Source organism: Oncorhynchus keta, chromosome 28 (genome assembly GCF_023373465.1).
Source record: "Oncorhynchus keta strain PuntledgeMale-10-30-2019 chromosome 28, Oket_V2, whole genome shotgun sequence".
Lineage (NCBI taxonomy): Eukaryota > Metazoa > Chordata > Actinopteri > Salmoniformes > Salmonidae > Oncorhynchus > Oncorhynchus keta.
In genome coordinates this window covers 32,409,163-32,432,546 of record NC_068448.1, presented here as the reverse complement: position 1 = coordinate 32,432,546, position 23,384 = coordinate 32,409,163, and the positions used below count along the sequence as shown (strand labels likewise).

Here is a 23,384-nt window from a genome sequence, read left to right as displayed (position 1 = left end):
TGTCAGAAGATTTCTTAATCACTTTCTGAAGGTGTAACTCAGTAGCCCGTGGATTTGACTTGTTCTGTGATTGCAAGTTAGTCTTTGAAGTTCCTAAAGAAACTAGGCCATTTCATCTCAACCTTTGTTTTTACGGCATTGCGCAGAGAGGGAAGGTCCGGGTTATTGTTAAAGTACCTGGTCACTTTTGTACTGATCAGTTATGTGGAGACATATTTATTGAGGGATAAATATTGTTTGGTCTCTTCCTCACCTGTCTTTCAGATGCTTCACCTGACAAAAAGAAGTGTGGGGTGCTTGCTTTCCAGGCGAGCAGGTTTGGCACTGACCAACAGTGGTGCAAGGATGTCAAGCCATGACCACCACGGTAATCATTGACGTTGAACTGCAGGCATAATTGTCTGCTGGAAATGTATGTAATATATTTTTTCAAATGTATTCCGTCACTACACAGCCCAGTTCAGGTCTCTCCAAACCTGTTCCTGGAGAGCTACCCTGGTGTACGTTTTCACTCCAACCCCAGTTGTAACAAACCTGATTCAGCTTATCAATCTGCTAATTATTAGAATCAGGTGTGCTCGATTAGGGTTGGTGAGCCCTGGTTTTGTGTAGACCCTTTTATTCAAGCTAGGCACATTTGAAATGGCATGGCTTGCTGTGCCATTGCATTTACGATCAGCAGATGGTGGTGTTGATTTTCAAGTACTGAATGGTGCTACAAGCACAAATACCTGAGGTCTTCACCGCAAACTCTCCCGCACGTACTTTATATCAACAATGTGTCCCATCTCCTGTACTGTAGAGGTCTCCAACAACTTGGACGTGTCCCAGCCAATGTACTCGGATCGTGTGGACACCCCTCTGCCAGACAGACCATGGAAGGATGTCCTCGACTCTACGGATAAGAGCCTGAAACAGAAGGGTCCCTGGACTGCGCTGTCCAAGGAGGAGAAAATTGCCTGTAAGCCACTCCCTCTCTCATTCCTTCTCATGTCAGAGCCTTTAATTCTGCTATTCTTAATATTTCTCCTTCTGTATCCCAGTGTACAGGCTGAAGTTCAACCACACCTATCCGGAGATGAAGAGGCCGTCCCATGAGTGGAAGACTGTGATTGGTGGGATGTTCATCTTCTTTGGCATCACTGGTCTGCTGGTCTTTTGGCAGTGCCACTATGGTAAGACTTAATTATAGGGTATTAACATTTGGAGCATGCTCTCCGGATGCCTCATTCCTTCAACCTTATGCCAAGTCTAAACTATTTTATACTACTGCATTTCTCATGGTTGATTGCTAAAATTGATAAGACTTCCTCACGCCATTATCACATGGATGGGCGATTGTTCAGTCCTTAAACTTGCTGTTCTTTTTCTCTTGTGTGTACCCACCCCAACCTCATACCTTTGGTGAGGAGTGGCAGGCTAAACAGATCCAGAGGATGCTGGATATGCGGATCAACCCAACCGAGTGCTTCTCTGCCCAGTGGGACTACAAGAACAAACAATGGAAGTAAAGGAATGGAATAGACCACTGCCTGAAGGAGGAATGGTTCGACTTGACACCTTGAGCCTCTGTTCAGCTGCCATAACAGCAATCCATCCATTCTCTTACGGTTGAAGTAATAATTGACTAAACTGGTTTCCTTCTCTCTCCCATCTGAGAAAATAACAGTATATTATGGGCTGCTTGTCCTCAACCTAATTTCTGCTTTAGTGTTCTTGTGGTCGTCTGTCTGGTTTGGCTGTAAGTGAATGTGTCAGGACCAACAACAAAACAGCCTACATTTGTTTTATCCCCTTGCTGAAACGCTCTAGAGGAATTTCTACTCAAATGGTCAACTGTTCAAAGTATCACTGTGTACACATCAAATCCTTGTGCCTTTGTTTTCCTTTCCTAATATCAGTTAACATGGCAAAGAATGTTAGTTTTGTAGAAATAAAAATTCAGTGTTCTCCATGTTCCAGATGGGTCTTTATTAGTTTCATGTAATTTAAATTGGAATTGTGACAAACCATTCAACATGTTCATTCCTTTAAGCCATAGGTATCAAATTCATTCCAGAGGGCTGAGTGTCTGTGGGTTTTTGCACTTCCCTTGTCCTTGATTGAGGAATTAAGATCACTAATTCATGAACTCTGCACACCTGGAGCATAATTGAAAGAAATCCTACAGACACTTGACCCGCCATGGAATGAGCTTGACACCCCTGCTTTAAGCTATCAAATGGGGAAATAACTATTTTAGCAGTTAAAACACAAATACAAAGGATACATTTAAACAGACAGCCCCAATTCAGAACATGTGATTGGAAAAAATAAATTAGGCTGCTTGTGTAAACACAGCCATATACAAAGATGGAATTTCAGGCCATTGGAAGGGACACTACTTTACCCTAAAAATCTTAAATAACATTTCAGTCACTTATCTTAAATATGTTACTAAGCTATGATACTATTCTAAATCATTGTTTTAAATAACTAGTATACATACTGTGTCAATGCGGTTTAGATTCCTTGTACTTCCTGCAAACATTTGCCATAGTCCATTCCACACGCATGCACACAATCTCACATGTGGAGGGAACTTCTTCACATAACAAAAAGGTAACATTGGAGAAAGCCTGCAAGCAGCTTTTTGTGGGGCACATTAGAAAAATATACTGTATTGGAATGTATCAAATCAGATCTGTGATGAAATGGTGTTCATGATCAGTTGGGGAACATTATCTAAAAGTAGCATTTAGTCATAGGTAAAGTGAAAACCTTGACCCCCAATGTGTTGAGACAAGCATCAAGACCCTAAGCAGGATGGCATACCTGAACAGACTCACCTAAATACCCTGGAGGGCACTATGTCAGAGGCTTTGTCTCTGATATAATGGAGGTTAATGGCAGGCAGAAATGTTTCCTAATGAAACCAGTTATTCATTGCCAATAGAGAAAAGCAGACAACTGTGACATGTACTTTTAAATATGTTATGTCACCAATATTTTGCAGGAAATGCATAGAAACCATGGGCTGAATAAACTGAGCTTTGACAAAATACAGCATAGGAAAAATGGTTGCGCCTTCAGTCCAAACATAGCTCTACTACACATTTCAAATTAAAATGTGGGATAAACACTGCAAGTGTGAGAGCATCAATCCAGCTTTGAAACAGGAAACAGCTGCAAACAGGAGCCTCTGGCTGGTGTGAGTCTGGACTGTGTTTACAACTGTACCTGCTACACAAGAAGATCCCCTATGTCCCTCGGGCTCCGTTCCCTGAAGCAGAGATCGGTTAGAATGTGAGTAGAGATGGGTTGCACCCATCTCGCCTCACCTGTGAGCTCAGGAGCGTGACACCATAACGTCGGCAGACGACAAAACACCCTCCTGACAGTGTTTAAATTAAAGATGTTTGGAAACTAAGGAATGGTTTCCCCGTCTCTGTCGACTAGGTTTGACAGGAGATGTGCTCTGAACAGCAGGTGGGCCTGTGTTGAGTGACGCACACCCTCAGCTGCGGTGACAGGGAGAACAGAAATGTGCCACATTGTGTGGAAACGAAGGCACGGAGACAGAGGTGGCAGGTTGAATGGGTCCCGCCCTGAAGCTTGCCTGCGAACAGTTTCTCATGTCTCAAGAGCTATATGCACGTTAGAAGTCTAACGGATCTGTTAACCCACTAAATAGCTTTTCTGCTTCATTCATCGATCTTATTAGCGAAACAAATCATTAGGCTGTGTTGCAAGTCGTAAATACTGAACAATCTTTTCCTCCATTATAATAAGAAAACAGCCTTTGTACCAACAGCTGCTAGAATAAATACTCCTCTTCATCACTGGCTCTTGGTTTGTTGTGCACCTTGTGTTTTCTGTCTAGACAGGGCGGTGTGTCAGGTACGCAGTTACCACCATCAGGACAGGAAATTATCACGTGGGTTTTAATGGTTTAAAAAAAAAACAATACACAAACCAATGAACACACATGGAAAACTATCACCTCATTCATTACAGGCCAATGCGCCTGACGTGGCGCACTAGAGTCAAGATCGAAATCTGTCTCAATCACTTGTTACACTTACAACTTGGAGATGAAAAAAAAAAAACATTTACAATTAACACATTGAGCTAGTGAGTGTGATATTGGCTGTCTTTTGGCTAGATTGTTTGGAGTGCACTGCATCTACAAAGCAGCCATGTCAAAACTACACTGAGGTGGAAAGATGTTGATTTTCAGTGCCATTTCCCCCCCTTCTTTTACAGGTGGCAAGTTTTGGGGTTAGAGACCATCAACAAGACTAACCTCAGAGATGGGGCTAGTAAATCCCCATCAGCACAGACGTGCCTATAGATGGAGCACATCATGCAAAATGAAAGTAAATTTGTAAAACCAAATGAATACAGCAATTGGAGAAGATACAGGAAAGAGTAAAAAGGAAACTGAAGAACATTTGGTCCAAGACAGTTCTATCCGCCTCCATTTTCTTGTGTTTTAGGGTGTTGCAGGGAGGTGTTTGATGAGGGTAACATTAGTGACCATCACTCTCTTTAATCTCAACAGTCAACGAGACCTCAGTGCATTGTGGGATGTAAGGTTAAACCGTAAACATGTCCTTTCTTGGCAAATAAAGGAGAAATACGAAAGTAAAAAAGTTCCTTCATTTCCCCCCCCTACAAGATGGCGTCTGCTTGTCGATCTCACAGGCGTTTCTGAGCAATGAGTGACCCTACGATGACTCCTGTAACCAGTGTCATCCCCGCCAGCAACCACTTCTTAAAGCTCTCCTGAGACTTCCTGCTCTCAGCTGCAGCATCCTTCCCAAAGATCTCTGCAAACCGGTCCTGGAGACAAGAGAGAGAGGGCGTTAGCACTTAAGAGTTTTAGATCCAACAGCTTTAGCTAGTCTGACACACAAAAAAAATCTGACAAAAATACTTTACAATTTACATTTAAAAAACAGACTTACATTACTACATATACCTTAACTAGGTCAGATATAACAGGGTAACAGTGTTGTGCTTTGTTTTGCTTGAGTAATTTGAGATGGGTTCCATGTGATCATAGCTCAATACAATACTGTGCGTGGCCTTTAATTCATTCTGGATTTGGGGACTGTGAAGAGTCCCCTAGTGGCAAGTCTGGTGGGGTAAGTACACACACAAAAATAAATAAAAAGGAAGTATGTGGACAACCCTTCAAATTAGTGGATTCTGCTATTTCAGTCACACCCGTTGCTGACAGGTGTATACAATTGAGCATACAGCCATGTACTCTCCATAGACAAACATTGGCAGTAGAATGGCCTTACAGAAGAGCGGTGACTTTCAATGTGGCACTGTCATAGGATGCCACCTTTCCAACAAGTCAGTTCGTCAAATTTCGTTTAAAGTTTGTGGTAGATCATTAGTAAAAATAGAACAGTGAAGGGCCAAGACCGCTGCCTTGCGGATTACCACACTTTATATTTTACATGAGAGAAGCTTCCGTTAGTCACTGGACTTTATTCTACTAACTGTTCCAAATGTCCAAACTGAATTTGGTAAAAGGGCTTTTATGTACTCTGCGCCATCATCTTGGAACACCTTACAAAATACTTTTAAACTGGAAGAACTTGTCCCGATTGGTGTTTAAATCACTGATGAAGGATTTTGAGGCCGATTCCCTGACCTGTCAATGTTTTTAATTGGCTGTTTTATACTCTTGTGAATTCAATGGTTTTTACTAGATTTTACTTGTAGTTTTTCATGTTGTCTGTCTAATCTTTTGTAATGACTTGGTGCTGCCTATCTTGGCCAGGGCGCTCTTGAAAAATAGATTTAATCTCAGTGAGCCCTTACTGGTTAAATAAATAAATAAACTTCTTGGTGACAGGGGGCAGTATTTCCACATCCGGATGAAATGCATGCCGAAATTCAACTGCCTGCTACTCATCCCCAGAAGATAAGATATCCAAATCTATGAATAGTATGCATAGAAAACTCTGAAGTTTCTAAAAAAAAAAAAAAAACTGTTTGAACCATGTGAGTATAACAGAACTTATTTAGCAGGCAAAACCCCAAGGACAAACCATTCAGATTTTTTGTTTGTTGAGGTCACTCTTTTTGAAGTCACTTCAATGGGGTTTGATTGGGAATCCAGATTTCTAAGGGACCTTCTTGCAGTTCCTATCGCTTCCACTGGATGTCAACAGTCTTTAGAAAATGGTTGAGGTTATTCCTTTGTGTAATGAAGTACAGGCATCTTGAACGAGGGTCACTTGAAGTGTACTGTTAGATAGAGGCGCGTGACCAAAAAGCATGCTTCAGTTTGTTTTCTTCCTGTTTTGAACACAGATCATCCAGTCTTCAATTTTATCGATTATTTACGTTAAAATACCTAAAGTTGTATTACAAAAGTAGTTTAAAATGTTTTGGCAAAGTTTACAGGTAACTTGAGATATTTTGTAGTCATGTTGAGCAAGTTGGAACCGGTGTTTTTCTGGATCAAACGCGCCAAATAAATTGACATTTTGGATATATACATATAAGTGCCAACAAAAATAAGCTTGTCAAAGGTAAGGCATGAATTACATTTTTATTTCACACCTGTATGGTTGAAATATAGTTTTTGTTTAGGGAGGTGCTATCCTCAGATAATAGCATAGTTTGCTTTCGCCGAAAAGCCTTTTTGAAATCTGACATGTTGGCTGGATTCACAACAAATATAGCTTTAATTTGCTATCTTACATGTGTGATTTAATGAAGTTTAAATTTTATAGTAATTTATAGTAATAAATAGTAAATAGTCATTTGAATTTGGCTCTCTGCATTTTCCCTGGCTTCTGGCCAGGTGGGACGCTACATATCCCAGAGAGGTTAAAGAAGACACTGTTCCATTAGACAGAAAGCGCTCAACCTATTATATTGCAGAGAATGTAAAGCCATAACATATCCGTTTTTCCAATAACAAATTATTTTCAATAAGATCAAAGGCTGCACTGAAGCATTGGATCTGGTCAAATTATCAATTTGAGTGACAGCTAGCAAGATGCGCAATGATGTGGTGCCCATATGTGTCGTAGTATGCAATTTTCAGGGACCACTGGCTCCTGATTGCCATTTCCAGAACTACTACAAAAGTACTGGAGAGTCGCTTTAATAGGTGCATGTCAATAACTGGAAGAAACCTTGTTAAATGCATCAAGTGCAGCGTCTGAAAGCTCATTAAACACATCAGACCAAATCCTTTAAACATCTTCAACATCGGAGTCACTACAAAACCTCTTGTATGATCTCTTATACACCATTTTGAGACAGCCTTTGGAACGTTAGCTTTTCTAAATATAGCAACTATACTATGGGTCTGGATACAGCACTAGAAAAAAGTTCTGCAGCATTAGTAAAAATGTGATCAATACATGTAGATGATATAGTTGCTGTAGTCTTTGTAAACACCCTGGTAGGTTGATTAATAACCTGAACCAGATTACAGGCACTGGCAAAATCAGTGAGAAGCTTCCTCTTGAGCGGACAGCTTGATGAAAACCAGTCTATATTCAGGTCATGTTAACATCATATACACTATCAAGCATTGCACACATTATCCAGATATTGACTATTAGCACTTTTTATTTAATTTATTTATTCGTTATTTTACCAGGTAAATCGACTGAGAATACGTTCTCATTTGCAGCAACGACCTGGGGGAATAGCTACAGGGGAGAGGGGGATTAATGAGCCAATTGGTTTGAGGGCCAGATTGGGAATTTAGCCAGGATTCCAGGGTTAACACTCCTACTCTTACAATAAGTGCCATGGGATCTTTAATGACCTCAGAGAGTCATGACACCGGTTTAACGTCCCATCCGAAAGACGGCACCCTACACAGGGCAGTGTCCCCAATCACTGCTCTGGGGCATTGGGATATTCCTTTAGACCAGAGGAAAGAGTGCCTCCTACTGGCCCTCCAACCCCACTTCCAGCAGCATCTGGTCTCCCATTCAGGAACTGACCAGGACCAACCCTGCTTAGCTTCAGAAGCAAGCCAGACGTGGTATGCAGGGTGGCATGCACTTGGTAGCCTATAGCAAAATAAGAGGCTTTATAGGAGGAACTTGCAACCACAACACTAACAGCATTAGACATGAGAACCTCCCTAAAAATCAACAGAATTAGGTGAAATTTCACCCTTTACAATATAATGCAGTAATCTTAAAATCAGAGCCAAATCAGATTAGAAAGAACTCAGAATTAGTTGGCAAGGCTTCATAATGTGTGTTGAGACAATTTACAACCAGACACAAAAATCAATCCCCACCCCTCACACCCACAAGTGTCCCTACACCTCCAAGTTACAATAGTAAGGTACTAGCAAGAAGCAATGGGCTGATGAGCGGGTGAAAAAAAAAAAGTGTTGACATTTTCATCAATCATCGCTTCGATACGACAGACGAAAATATAAAATGTCACCGGCACTTCCACTATCACAAAACCTCCCCATGCCATTAATTTGAACTGCAGTAACCCCCAAGTGAATAACTTTCCTTGTTGACAATTTCACCACCATCGTGTCATCCTTAGCCCACCCCTTCCAGTAATTCATTCGAGAACAACCCAGAACATTGACATAACATTCTGCAGTTCTGGCTACAGCCACAAGAGGGAACAAGCACACATTGGATGATTCATCCGCTTGTGTCTGGCACTGATGTTATGGCTGGCTGGGGTGGGTGCTTTCGTGCAGTGAATAGTGGACGGTCTTGACTGGGCAGTAAAATAAACAAAATCATTCTGAAACAAAACAGATTACTATAAATCAAATAGCTGACATAACTGAACATGCATATGGAGACTCAGAAGAGCCCAATCAGACACAGCCTCAAATAAGGCAATCATTGGAGACATTCCAAACATGCTGATTTGATTAAAGATGTGTGGTGTGCGTCTGACACCCTGCTTCCTTCCGCTCTAACAGGGTGATACATCACTCCTCCTCCCTGCTGACTTCAACAATAAAGAAGAAAACTTAACAATGGAATATGGGAAGAGGGAAGCACAGAAACAGCAGGAAAGAGCCAAGACTGCCATGTTTGTGTGTATACATGTGTAGTGGCAGGTAGCCTAGCAATTAAGAATGTTGGGCCAGTAAGCGAAAGGTCGCTGGTTCGAAACCCGAGTCGACAAGGTGAAAACACTGTCGATGTGCCCTTGAGCATGGCACTTAAACCTAATGGCTCCTGTAAGTTGCTCTAGAAAAAAAGTCTACTATAATGAATGCATGCGTGTGAGTCCGGTAAAGGGCTTCTGAAGAACCGAGAGATTGATTTCATAGGAGAGGCCGTTTCTGAGAAAAAGAGTGGGTGCGGTGACATGTCGGGGGCAGATAACAGAGCAATAGAGACGGAGAATCATTTATCAGGCACAGAGAGTTAACGAAACGCTAAAAATGACCAGTCTTGAGGACCTTCAGCTAGCACTGCCAGACAGACAATACTGCAGGGCTACAGATACAAACACTCTCCATTGAATACTGTCAATTACACAAAGTGTTCACATTCATCACTGCACACTTGACTAATTGATTCTAGTGGAAACACTTGTCAAAAAAACAACCAGGGCCAAACTAAGTTACTGTAGGCATGTCGTGTGTGTGTGCCACTAGATTCTAAAAGGAATGTCAACATGTAACTAGCCAGGACCCAGCAGCACTTCACAAGAGGTGAAGCTCCCTGTGAGAACTCCTTGAAGAGGTATGGGAGGAATGTTGTAGGTGTAGAGAATAAAGATTGCAGTTTGTGATTACGACAAGGCATGTTAGAGTACAGAGACTATTAGTGACAGGTGGAATCGAACGTCATTTTCTTCATGAAACACACTAGATTTCACTTCACCTCTCCCGAATAACTACATGTCCTTTTCTCCCTATTTTTCTACCATACCATCTATGCATCTTTGTTTGTCTTGCACAATGAAGCAATAGTACCACACTGCTCCCTGCGATCAATCATCATGGCAGCAACATACTCAACCCTGTAGTCATCAGTGCTTATCGATCTCTGAAGCGTATTGTACCTGCCCAGGCATGCCTGTAACACACACAATTGAATCTATACAGGCCTACTGTATAAACACACTTTCCTAGTGAACTGGGTTTTGAAAAGGCCTACAGGTTAAATTACAGGCAGTAAATGACACTGACACATTGTAATATTTATGTGTACTTGTTTGACTGGTTCAGTCTCAGTCACTACTGCGAGGTAGCTAAGCCTAAACTTGCTTGCTCTCTCCATAAAGACTTTTCCACCTATTCCCCAGAGATGTTAGGTGCTAAGCAGCACCTGTTCCCCAGAGATGCTATGTGCTAAGCAGCAGCCATTCTAAAATGTGTTTTCCAACTTCAGGTTCTCTCTGTGTTTTTCAACCATTAGCTGAAGAAAGGGGGGTGAGAAGGGTTTGTGGGACAGAGGAAAAACAAGATTTCATTTGAATGTTGCCATGGTTACCAGAGAGCAGCTGATCGGTGTGCTCAGATCTGATAGATTGCCCAAGACTAGATTCCTGAGACAGAACATTAAGGCAATCAACACCGGCCCCTGAGTTTGTAAATCGGTTACTTCACTGTTGCACCACCATCATGACCTGTAACCATGTCTCCATGGTGAAACACTGTCCACTGGATTAGTCAGAATACTTAAATTGTTTTAATGAAATTGGCTACTTTAGAGACTTGAAGCAATATTTGGAGTCTAAACCAAAGTGTTTCTCTCCATAATAGAGCCCTTAATTCCCCAGAGAAAGGCTGAATTGGCCAGAGCCTCTCAAACAACTCAGCAGCAGCTGATCTGGTCAGGTCTCTTTCAATAGAAGTGTCAGTCTGGCAAGCAGAAGGGATCAACGGCAGCAGGACATGGTTGCTAAAGAATTAAAACAATGCTAAAGGGGAGCGTTCCATTCAAATGCAGAAAGTAACCCAGAATGTTCAACTACTTCTGTGAACTCCAGAATACTGGCATGGCCCTGGGAAGCCTCTGAATAGAAAAAAAAAGACAGAATAGGCTTTAAACCAGCCCAACGAAAGACAATGGAGAGTTGCAAAACCTATTGGTCACACTGGCCGGATGTCCTGTCAAATGCTGCATTCTTCAGTGATTGGGCTGGAGATCTGAATTGAATCCAGTACTTGAGTAATGAGTACATCACCTCATAAGAAGGACATGTTTTGAATTTCCTCTGACCTTTGCCGAGTCATAACGAACAAAGTCTCTCTGTGACCCAGTTGTGTGACCGTAGACAGGGTGCTGGTTACAATCAAGAGCGGAGGGGGGATTTTAACATAAGAGGATGACAGTGTAAAGAAGAAGCCGTCACTAGACTGGCTATAGTCTAGTCCAAAGCGATTCCTGCTCAACTCTTCCTGCTTATTGCAACACACAGGACATGTTGTGCTTCTGGTGCAATAGTACAATTCCATATCACATCAGAGTTGTTTTTTGAGTAACAGTGGCGTTTTAGGACATTTGAGGTAATCTTGCTGCTGGCCAAATATGGTAAACTGAATATGCTCATATTGACCACAGCATGACCCCTTATCTGCCATCATGTGATGCTGCATTGACGCATACAGGGCTAAACTAGACTAGAGTTGAGGCACCGCTCCAATCCTCAGAAAACAACTCACCATTGCTGTCGGCATATCATCATAATTAGCTATGAGGACTGGCAGACAGTCATCCTCCAGAGAGTGTGAGAGTCGGGCTTTGTGCCAAACGATGGGGCACTGCAGTGGGGGGGGTTAATAAACCAGGCAAGTCCCCGGGGGTAGGTTCTGTTCTTCCTTTAACTTTGCCTGCTCAAGGAGAACACCATCTAGCTATAAAGACTGGTGTCTGATTAAACACAAGAGTCCACACTAAGCAACTCTGCCATTCATGCCCCTTTAATTAAAACACCCACGCAAGGGTGAAGTTAGAGACAACAATACTTTAGCTAGGATGTGGTCTGGTAAGGAGGTAAATAGGGATCAAGGAACTTGAACCCAGATGAGGTCCTATGGTGACATCCCAGGTGGCTGTTACAGTTACTGCAGGTTCTACACATGACGGAGCTGGCATTGAGGGTCTGACCCCTTTCTCTTCTTCTAATGGGTTTCTGTATCTGTGTCCCTGCTGATCCATCCGGAGGTGAATCCATGAATTAAAAGAGGAGATTAATGAGTCAGGACATTCAGGCTCAGACACCAATCTGTTCTCCTTCTCACTGGGTCTCACCAGCAGCGCAGCCCCCATTCTGTCACCACTGCACTCTGTACAGTCTAGGAAAAAAGGGACCACAGCCGCCACACAGAGAAATTTGTCACCAGCAGTGCCACAAACTTGAACCCCCCCCAAAAATAAAAACTCGCCCTCACTAACACCCCTTACAAAAAGCGGCAAAGACCTACCATCTGTCTGAGAGAGAAAAAGAGGGGGAGAAAAGAGAACATGAGTGTATGCCAGAGGACGAGATTAATGAGATAGTGAGGGGAGCAATAAGGGCAGGAGAGGAAATAAAATAAAATATTCTACAATATGGCTTTGTTGTTATTACCTTGTTATTCGACTGGTTGCCAATGATCATGAGGATAATAGTCAGCTTTATCATCATTACAGTGCCATCAGATTCTGTCATATTTGCTGGGCACCATTATCACCATCTGTCAGTTTCATACATCACAGCTACCACACTAATCCCATAATCTGATATCATTTATGAGAAGAGAGCGAGAGAAGAACATGCTAAAGAGAGGGGTTAGATGTAGTCTATACAGTCGAATAAAGCAGCAAATAATTGAAACAGTAAAAGACAGATATTCAGAGGGACAGAGAGAGGCAGATATTCAGAGGCAGAGAAAGAGAAAAAATGAGGGAAGGAGAGAGAATGAGGGAGGGGGAAAGAATTGCTCATGACCTGATTTTCCACACTAAGCCTGCTCAGAACTGGAGCAGAGAGAGCAGCAGCCAAGCAGGCCCAATGTTTCCACCAAGAGTGCACCAAAAAACAGACTACTGCTGCTCTAGTTCTATACAACTAACACACAGAAGACATTCATGGTGTCTCTGAGTCATTCTGGCCCCATCTCAAGTAGCTAACTAACGCTGCTCAAAAAGTCCTGGTTGTATGTCTCCAGGGCCCAGCAGTAGCAACAGTAATGCATCTGCTGCCTGTAGCCCTATTAGCATGACGGTTGTACAGTAGGTTACATGATGCCCCAGACTCCGACTGCCAAATGCAGAAGACCTAGCCACCACCACCCTGCTGCACACTGAGACTGAGCCAGATCAGCACAGCTGGATGTCTGGAGCGCCATGCAGAATCAGATGCATGCAGCCATATTTAGAGCACAGTGATGGCTCATTGCTCAGTGTGGTGATGCTAAGCTTGACGGCGAGCTGCGTTGAAGTACGCCAAGTGAGCCAGTAGTGCTGCAGGTCAGTCTTCCACATCGCTGGCTGATAGAAGCTATACATTGCCACCAGAAAGTATTTCTACCCCTTGACTTATTCCACATTTTGTTGTGGTACAGCCTGAATTCAAAATTGATTTCTACAATATACTCATAATGAAAGATAAATAATGTTTTTAGTAAGTTAGGCAAATGTATTGAAAATTAAATACAGAAATCTTATTTACATAAGTATACACACCCGGAGTCAATACTTTGTAAAAGCACCTTTGGCAGCGATTACAGCTGTGAGTCTTTCTGGGTAAGTCTGTAACAGCTTTCCACACCTGGATTGTGCAACATTTGCTCATTTTGTTTCAAAATTCTTCAAGCCATTTCAATTTGGTTGTTGGTCATTGATAGACAGACAACCACTTTCAAGTCTTGCCATAGATTTTCAAAAGGATTTAAGTAAAACCTCAGCCACCCAAGAAGATTCAATGTTGTCTTGTTAAGCAACCCCAGTGTAGATTTGGCCTTGTTTTAGGTTATTGTCCTGCTGTCACGTGAATTAATCTCCCATTGTCTTATGGAAAGCATACTGAACCAGGCTTTAAGATTTTGCCTGTGCTTAGCTCTATTCAGTTTATTTATCCTGAAAAACTCTCCAGACCGGCACGATTACAAACAAGCATACCCATAACATGATGCAGCCACCACTATGCTCCTAAGCGCCAATCGAAGTAACATAATAAAATAAATGACCATCAAAATCCATCAGTTTTAGCTAGAAATCTTCTGGTTTTTTTTGTTGCATGGGCTGCATCTCAAATCCACCGAGGTGGCCGAGCTACAGCGGTGTGTGTCAGACCATGATAAATCCTGAGAAAAAAAAAAGGTAGCGGCCAAACGTTTGGGGCTATAAACTAATACGACCACTATGGAAAGATGAGACGCTCACAAACACGATGGTGTGTTCCACTAAAAGTGTCACAGGTCGCGTCGGAAGTTGGTGTCGCTGATGTGCCAACTGTCTGTAGCATTCGAACTGTTTGAACTACAAAACTAATATGACCCCATAATAGAAAAGGGGAGATTCTCACACAGTGTTCTCCTTTTTGCTCTAAATGGAGGTGTGGAGGTAGTTGCACGAAAATCTCTGGAAAGCTGAAAACAGCTGTGCAGCGACGCTCCCCATCCAACGTGACAGCTTGAGAGGCTCTACAGAGAAGAATGGAAAAAACCTCCCTAAATATGGGTGTACCAAGCTTGTAGCGTCATACCCAAGAAGACTCAAAGCTCTAACCGCTGCCAAAGGTGCTTCAATAAAGTACTGAGTAAAAGGTTTTGAATACTTACGTAAATGTGATCAGTTATTGCACACTTATAAAAACCTGCCTTTGCTTTGTCATTATTTGGGTATTGTGTGTAGATTGATGAGGAAAAAAACAACAACAATTTAATACATTTTAGAATAAGGCTGTAACGTAACAAAATATGAATGAAAACAAAGGGTCTGAATACTTTCCCAATGCACTGGATCCCTAGATACTGACTAGTGTCTTGTCCCCTGGCTGCATCCTGCAATCCCATCCAGTCTGTAGCATACAGGTGATGGTGGCGGGATCCCCGTCCAACTCCGGAGGAGTGCACAACCTTCCTTGAAGGTGAGTTGAGCGGAGCCCCCCCATCCGCTCCCCCTACAATCCCGGTGCAATGGATTGGCCTAGTCTCTCCTACTCCCCTCAGCATCAAACCTACTGCCTTAGACTGATGGTTCTGTGACAAGGTTGAGGGAGACGGAATCACACCATCTGTTTCCTGCCATTTTCACTCAGTCACTGACACACCATCACAAAAATACATGGATGGAAGACTGAACACACAAGGAAACAATTTATACTCAACATAAAACACAGGCTTGGGAAAAATAAGTGTGTACACAGAAAATGGTGGTTGTTGTTTTTGAGCACACAATACTGTTACCATTGAACAACTGCAAACAAGGCTGTGAGTATTCTGTGCACTGTGGTTAGAGAAACAGAGACAAAGTCCAGATCATCCACAATCTATTGATGACAATGACTGTCACTATGCGTTTACATAGTGCATAGTGACAGTCATTATGACTGCACGTCACGCATTACCTGTGCGTGTGTGTGTGTGTGGGGCGGGGGTGGGCTTTATCAGAGGCTTCATCTATCAGGGGAGAGGGGGAGAATTACAATCAGTCGTGATGGGTGATCAAGTCAAACGGATGGAAAGAAATGGATGGATGATCAGTAAACAAACAGAAGAACATGATGGTGAGCGGGACATAAGAACACATGATGCTGGCGTGTTGTTGCCTGTCCTCCCTGAAACGTCTGCTAGTGTGTGGTGGTTGGGAAAGGAAGACAAGGGAGGGAGGGAGGGTTGATAGGTCCCAGGGGTACGATCTCCTTGTCCTTTCGGTCAGTCAGACACTGTGGCAGGGAATAGGCGCGTTGTCTGTATCTGGGTATCCTATGTGCATTGGTAATGCGCACGTGTGTTTTATTTAAAATGCCACTGGAGCAAATATGTGCTGCCTATAAAATGCCCACAGAAGGACAATGGCAAGAGCTCAGCTGTTCCAGAGTATATAAATAGGATATGAATAAAGTCTGATGTAAGAGTAAAATATGGCTTGTATGATGTCATGTGTTAGGTAAAGGCTATGGTTGAGGTAAAGCACTTTCACAGGAGATTCATGAAGACCTCCGAGACAAAGGATAAACGCAGGAAATGGAATAGTTTCTCTATTTGCGTCCTCCCCCTCTTCCCAGTCCCAACTATCATTCTCAGAGCTGCTCTCTCCCACTGACATTCCAAATGAGTTATCCATTACAAGTCTGCCAGAGCAAGGTCCGAGCATAGCCCCCCTCCAAACAATATTTTTTATTGTTATTGAATCCTTGGGGCAGAGAAATTTGCAGTTGTATAGATAATCTTGTGCTATTTTACACATTTTGCCATGAGTCAGATACATTTTAGAGCTAATCTATGCATTGTCATAATACATTTCCTGTAATAAAAAATAAAAAAAGAGAATGTGTTCTTTTACTATATGGGGGCCGGTCTTTCAGGTGCAACCCTGCAGGGGGGTGTGGTCAGAACAAAAGCATTTACAGAGCACATCCAGATACTATTCACCCATAATTGGTTATAACCCAAACCCCCTCTGGCATTCGCTCTCCCAACAACCCGCACTTCCCTCCCTCCATTGCCTGCCTACCCCACCACCTCTCCATCCCTCCTGTACAGGCAATATAGCAGTAGGCTACATTACATACACGTGTTTAGCAGATGTTATTGCAGGTGTAGCAAAATGCTTGTGTTTCTAGCTCCAACAGTGCAGTAATATCTAACAATACAAACAATCTCAAGTAAAGGAAAGGAATGAAGAACATAAATATTTGGACGAGCAATGTCAGAGCGGCATAGACTAAGATACAGGCGAATAGAACAGTATATGAGATTATTAATGCAAAATATGTAACATTATTAAAGTGACTATTGTTCCGTTATTAAAGTGACCAGTGATTTCAAGTCTATGTATATAGGGCAGCAGCCTCTAAGGTGCAGGATTGAGTAACCGGGTGGAAGCCGGCTAGTGATGGCTAGTAAACAGTCGATGGCCTTGATAGAAGCTGTTTTTCAATCTCTCGGTCCCAGCTTTTGATGTTCTCTTGCTAGAACAAAAGACATACCTGCTGCGTTCTGCCGAGCTCGCTGTTGAATCGCCCTCCTCGTCAGTGGCCGACAACTTGACTGAGCTAATCAGAGCGCACAAAGCTCCACGAGAGGGAGCCGACAGGAGTGACAAGTAAGAAAGAGGGCATTTTCCCACCTGCTTTTCATCAGAATTGTTCGAACTAAAACTGAATCCCGCCCAACCCTACTAGCTAACGCTCGCTAAACAGTTTGCGTCGCCATTAGCCAGTCAGAATATCGCTAGCTGTTCCATTTATTCTCGGCAGCGAAACAGGCAGCGGTTTCATTCAAAAACAAATCATGTTACTAGCTACACTAGTAATCTAGTGGTGGCCATCCGCTAGTATCAATATGGGCTTACTAGAAATTCTAGCTAGCTAGCAATAACATTAGCGCAGCTTGCTAGTTCGCCATCTACAGCAGGCACCAGCCAAACATCTAAGGTACTGCCAACTTGTGGTCTGGAGTATTTTAACAAGGCTGATTGGCATATGATCTTTCAAATCCTCTTTCTTTCCTCTTAGTTCCCTTATTTTACACAAATAATTTTAAATGGGAGTCAGCAGGGACATTTGTGGTAACCGACCTTCTCAAATAGTTTTGGAGTACCCCTGGACTAGCCACTCTCTTATGACACAATCAGGTAATAGCTTCTCTATACATCCTACAGCTGCCAAAGGCTGTGTGTGTGTGCGCATCTCTTTGTTCCAGAGGACAGGAACAAAGAGAATGTGTAGGTGGTTCAACAGGTTAGTGTGACAAGAGAAAAACCACATAAGAGAGTTCGATAGAAATAAGTAAATGAGTGGGCATTTGTTATCAGGAAATATAGGGTAATCCCCCCCACCCCCAGTAGTGCGGGGATGTCCCAGGTGCTACTCACAGAGACGTGCGTGTGTGTGTTTGTGTGTGCGATTGTTCTCTTCATGACATAGAAACCACAGACAAATTCAAATCTCTCTTAGCTACTTTAGACTTGTGTGCATTTTGTGACCAGTATGGAATGATGAATTGTGACTGTCCCTGTATAAGCGAGATAACAAAGATAAACAGTATGTTAATTTATGTGCATAGGAGTATGGGTCTGAGGAATGCACGTTGTGATCACTTAGTATTGTATGGCTTGAAGGCAAAACAAACTGAAGTTCGGATGCGTGTGTGTGTGTGTCTACCAAACGACACACTTTGAGGAAATTACATCTGACTGAGGTGCTATTCCAACATCACAAGGAGAAGTGAAACCAAACTACTTGACTGAACACACTATTCCATTCAATATTCTGGCCATTCATGTCTTCAGCTCAGGGCAACATTCAACACCTGATGACAGTAAGAACAATTTTCAGATTAATTAAGGTGCTTGGGGGAAAAGAGCTCAGGTATAGGAAGGGACATGTGCTTGGGTGTTTTATCAGCATTAATTGCACAAACATTAATACAGTCTGGACTTTAGACCTTGAAAGTGATGAGTTAATATTCACTCTAAAAGCTTCTTGTGGTTTGAGGTATTTATTCTGGTGCTTCTAGGTGTGATGGCGGAATATGACAGATGCAGAGCTGTGTGTCAGTCATCTGCCTGTTTTAAAATTATTTAAAATCAATTTCAGCTCTGCAAGCAACAGAATACACCATCCAATCTGATGGCCCCTACCCACACAATGTACCCAATCAAATGGCAGTTATCGTTTGAGACTGTTTCAACATCCCCTTCCCATTCCACACTCAATCATATGTCAGCCCACACAAAGAGAAAGAGCTGACCTTAACAGTGTCCTCCTTCCATCCCATAACACTCCCACCCACCAGGAACATGACAACTCCTCTCTCAGCTGACCCAAGAGAAAACACTGCTTTCATCTGCAGGCAGCTGGCTTAGAACAGAGGAGAAAGTGAAAAACAACCAGGGGAAAACAAAGGGCGATCTGTAAAGCCTAGCCTAAGCCTATACTTCATCCCACCCATGAAGACTTCGATCTCAGCCATAAGAGCTCACTTCGATTCAGCTGCAAACTCAATGAAGCTGATCAATGGCAAACATCTACTACCCCCCATCCTCTCTCTGGTTCTTTCTCCTTGGGTTCTCCTTGGCTGACAAAGCAGCCTCTCATATCAGAGGTCAGGCACCAGATACACACAGCTCACACAAACTGACATGATGCAACACACAGAGACAACGGGTGCTAATGTGCACAATCTGATCCTGTTATCAATGACCTCTGAAACTGATGCTTCAAAAACCCAGAGCTAAAATTAACCCCTGCCCTTTCCACAAAACACATCTTTCAGTCATGACTCACCCATCCTCCTTGGCTCTGGATCCAGGGCTGAATGTGGTTGTCCAGGTATACAGTCATCCAGTCTGCAATCCGTCCCACTAGTGGGCTCATCTCCTTCTCCACACACTCTACACAGAGGGCCCCTCCGAAGGCAAACAGGCCCACCACACGTCCCCAGTTCACACCGTCACGGAAAACCTCATCCATCACGTTCTCAAAGCTCTGGTAGGCTGTGGCCGGCGTGATGTGCAGCTGGGAGGACAGGTCACTGAACGCTCTGGCATAACGCAGCTCAAACTCGTTGGCAGAGTCCCGCAATGCCTCTTTCACTGCGTCCAGGCCCATTGTCCGCTGAGGGGACGAGGGGGGAGACTGTCGCGGTGGAGTCCCAGGACTCGTCCCGTTCACTGTGCCATTGGGGTGTGTCGTGACTGCCGCCCCCCCTTCCACCTGTCCCCCCTCAGTCCGACTGGGAGCTTCTGTGAGCCCAATGTGGTTGAAGGGGTAGTCTCTCTGTGATAGTTTATAGGTAATATAGTATACCACCAGTTCTCTGTTGTTGTAAGTCATAATTTGTTTCCTTGAGTTTCTTCTTTGCCCCCGGGTCTTGGTTTTACTTGCTAATGACACGCCCCTTCAGATCAGGCCTTTTTTTCAAATCAGTGTCATTCTTTGTATTCAGAAAATGGATATCTTGAAGACAAAAAAAAAAAGTAAAAAAAAAAAAAAAAAAAGGCTGGTGTAATGGCTCAGACCCTGTGGTAAGAGAACAATGGAGATCTTAATGAACATAATTCATCACAATAAGAATAGGTGGGTTGGGGAGGAGGGGAGCTGTAGTGGGCAAATTTAGACCTCGACAGGTGGGGTCAAAGTGCATCGCTTTAATTGGGGATGAAACAGATGGCAATGTTTGTCATTAACTGCCTGCCCCCACAGACAACCTCCCTTTTCCCCATGGCTTTGGAACAGTCGTGACAGGGCATGGTGCTCTGACTTCCAACAGACTATTTTAAACAGCATTTATTTACCTTTATTTTACCAGGTAGGTTAATACACATTCTTATTTGCAAGAATAGCTAGTAATAAATAAATATATATATTAGTATGAACACATAACAGTTAACCTATTGTTACTTAGTAACCGGTAGTCAGATAAGTATTAACAATGATTAACTTATTTTCACAAGTAAACCCCAAACTAAGAACAAAAACAATTAGAAACATTTGTTGACAGGGTTGGAGAATAACCGATTACATGTAATCAGGTCCATATAACCTAATTAAACAAACTAAACGGCTATATTACCAGCAAAACTACTGTATTCAGATAAAAGATAGTTCAGAAAAACTAGATTACGTCTTGAATTACTTTAAAATTCAGAAGAGGTGTGAGAATTTCTCTCTCTCAATTACATTAAAATCAGTACTGAAAAAAGGTGCACGTTCAAGTTTGTTCCACCTGAGTGAATCTGACCACATGTCAGAGACCACTATGATGGCTCCATTGAACACATTTGGTGTGTCTTTTTGTTTTCTTCTAATGCCTCTTATAGGTAAAGCAGGGATTTTTCTGCCAATGAACACCTAAGTGTAATTCTCAAGCTGGAAAGTGCGAACTTGTAATGACTACAACCTGATACAAAGTATGTAGAAAAAAAATAAATGGACCTATATTTTTAAATAATATAATCTTTGAGAACTAACAATCACCCAAATAAAAAGCTGGACAGTCAGGGAGAATTGGAAATTCCCAAAACAATGATTTTGTTATTGTTTTTGCATTAGCCAAGCCAAAATGAATAGAATTGCAGAAAATTAGTTTAACTTAAATTCTCTCTCAGGTCCATGGCAAAATTTGTAGAATTTCAGGAAATAGTCTTAAATCCTACGAAATGTCTCTACACGCCAAAATGGGGGACTCTAAAATCAAGCCCGAATGGGCTGCCACATTCACCAACTAAACCCATTTTTTATCCAGAGAAATGCCTGGAAAGTAACGCAAAAGTAACTGAAAGCAATCCGATTATTTGACCGAGTTCGGGTAATCTCAAAATTACATTACTGATCATTTTGGGACAGGTAACTAGAACAGATTACATGTATAATGTAACCTAACCAAGCCTGTTTGTAGATACCCTATTTCTTCATAAAACATTTGTTATTGTCATTACTTTGCGCATTCGTGTCAGTAAGACCACTGTTGGTCCTGAACCCTAACCTTTAACCATAAAAACTTAACCATTTCAAAATGTCATGTTCAATGGAGTAGTGACACCAGAAGGATCCCGGATAACAAGGACCCCTGTTTATAACCCTTCACAAAACAACACGTGGGAGAAACGAGGTGCATCTATCTTCCTCATACACACCTTCCTTACCTTTTCTAATTGTAATAATAGTGACATTTTGGACTATCTAGTACGGCTGGAGCGTTAAGTGACTATTTTATAAATTGGAACTCCAAGCAAAGATTACTAATCGAAAATAAGAACACTAGAAATTACTAGTTAGTAGGTTACTTTGTTGCATTGGCTGTACTATTGAGCGTAATAACTTTACATAAGCCACCGCTAACCAGCACGTGTTGCTAAATTCTCCGAATTCCATGGAGCGTTTTAATGTAACTTTTATCAAATGACAACCCGTCCATATAATTGAGGGCAAATAATACTGAAAAATTGACTGACAAAGTAACCTTCCAACTCTATCAAAACATAACTACAGTAATTCGTTTGTATTGAGGCTTCATCAAAGTGTCAATTTATTTTCGTCTGATTTAGGAAGTGTTGATAAAAAGCCAGCTAACAGTATATATAACAGAACGAGCTAATGTTATCATCACGTAGCTAGTCAGACGGTCTACAACGGACATTGTTATCTTACCTACCTACTACACCAAAAGTGGAATGTCTTCAACCGCAACACTTCACTGAGCTGCTTTAAAAAAAATCCTATTGTACCAGTCCTGCTGTCAAAATCCGAGAAGGGAAATGAACTATTTCGATGTGGTATGAGTATCTATCTGTCTGTCGAGAATCCCCTGCTCTCGTGTGAGCGCCCAGACTTCTCAATCCAACACGTAACTAAGGCTGCGTTTAAACAGGCAGCCCGATTCTGATCTTTTGTTTTCACTAATTGGTCTTTTGAACAATCTTATCTGTGAAAAATATATTTTGTGAAAATATCTGATGTGATTGGTCAAACAAACAATTAGTGGTTTAAAGATCATAATTGTGTAAAAGCAGCCAATACCCATTTTCCACCAATCAACACTTATGTCGGAGACCTTTAACCACTGCACACACCCACAAGAAAATGGCTTGTTGGGTAACATCGGCTATGGTTTTTACAATTTTAACATAAAAGTTAGTTGGCTACATTTGCAATATGCCGAGGCAACCTAATAATTTTAAATGTCCCAGCTATAATTCGTCGCTAGTCATCTTGTATGACTATCTTGGGCTTGTGACTTGCACCTGAAATGTCTATTTTTGCTACTGAAACGGGTCTAAATTCACAATTTCTTTGCATAAGACCTAAGGGAATGTAGCTAGCTAGTTTAGCTAAGCTTGTAACATAAATGTAATTTCCTCTGACTAGCTAGCTAACGTCTTAACCATTTAATTTGATGACGGCTAGCTCGTAGTGCAGTGGTTCTTTAGCTGACGTAAACATTTTCTCATACAATTAGCGAGGAGGTAACGTTAGCTACTAAAAGCCGCACATTCAACCTGATTAGCTAACCAATACGAAACGCTTACTGTAGAAACTTGAATTGTTGGCACAAAGTCCAAAACGAAATCCAAACATCAGCAAATAGGATCATATTCGACATTTCTGCTGGAGCAAGAGGAGCACTCGCAGACTGACTGGCTAGCTAACCAGCAGATCCGACACGCTTGCTTACAACTGCACTAGGGTCTGACAGGCTTCCCATGTAGATTAAGAGCCAATTTATGCTTGATCCAAAAATGTGGTTGGAGGCGCTG

General features: G+C 42.2%; 2 protein-coding genes across 6 annotated transcripts; one reads left to right on the top strand and one right to left on the bottom strand.

Annotated features, from left to right (window-relative positions):
* On the top strand, window positions 1-1,958 carry LOC118361050 (cytochrome c oxidase subunit 4 isoform 2, mitochondrial-like). 3 transcript variants are annotated; one of them, XM_035740776.2, is made up of 5 exons: window positions 1-155; window positions 265-367; window positions 803-961; window positions 1,044-1,175; window positions 1,378-1,958. In XM_035740776.2, exons 2-5 carry the CDS (start codon window positions 265-267, stop codon window positions 1,509-1,511), a joined length of 528 nt encoding a protein of 175 aa, XP_035596669.1. In that variant the 5' UTR covers window positions 1-155; the 3' UTR covers window positions 1,512-1,958. The 3 variants fall into 3 exon arrangements, with proteins under 3 accessions (XP_035596669.1, XP_052338789.1, XP_035596668.1); XM_052482829.1 differs by having other exon boundaries at window positions 2-155; window positions 1,410-1,958; XM_035740775.2 differs by having other exon boundaries at window positions 11-76.
* LOC118361049 (bcl-2-like protein 1) lies at window positions 1,957-23,384 on the bottom strand. 3 transcript variants are annotated; one of them, XM_052482827.1, is made up of 3 exons: window positions 23,157-23,384; window positions 19,414-20,148; window positions 1,957-4,824 (listed from the first exon to the last, which is right to left on the bottom strand). In XM_052482827.1, exons 2-3 carry the CDS (start codon window positions 19,960-19,962, stop codon window positions 4,681-4,683), a joined length of 693 nt encoding a protein of 230 aa, XP_052338787.1. In that variant the 5' UTR covers window positions 19,963-20,148; window positions 23,157-23,384; the 3' UTR covers window positions 1,957-4,680. The 3 variants fall into 3 exon arrangements, with proteins under 3 accessions (XP_052338787.1, XP_052338786.1, XP_052338788.1); XM_052482826.1 differs by lacking the exon at window positions 23,157-23,384 and adding an exon at window positions 22,283-23,012; XM_052482828.1 differs by lacking the exon at window positions 23,157-23,384 and adding an exon at window positions 22,283-23,012 and having other exon boundaries at window positions 19,414-20,085.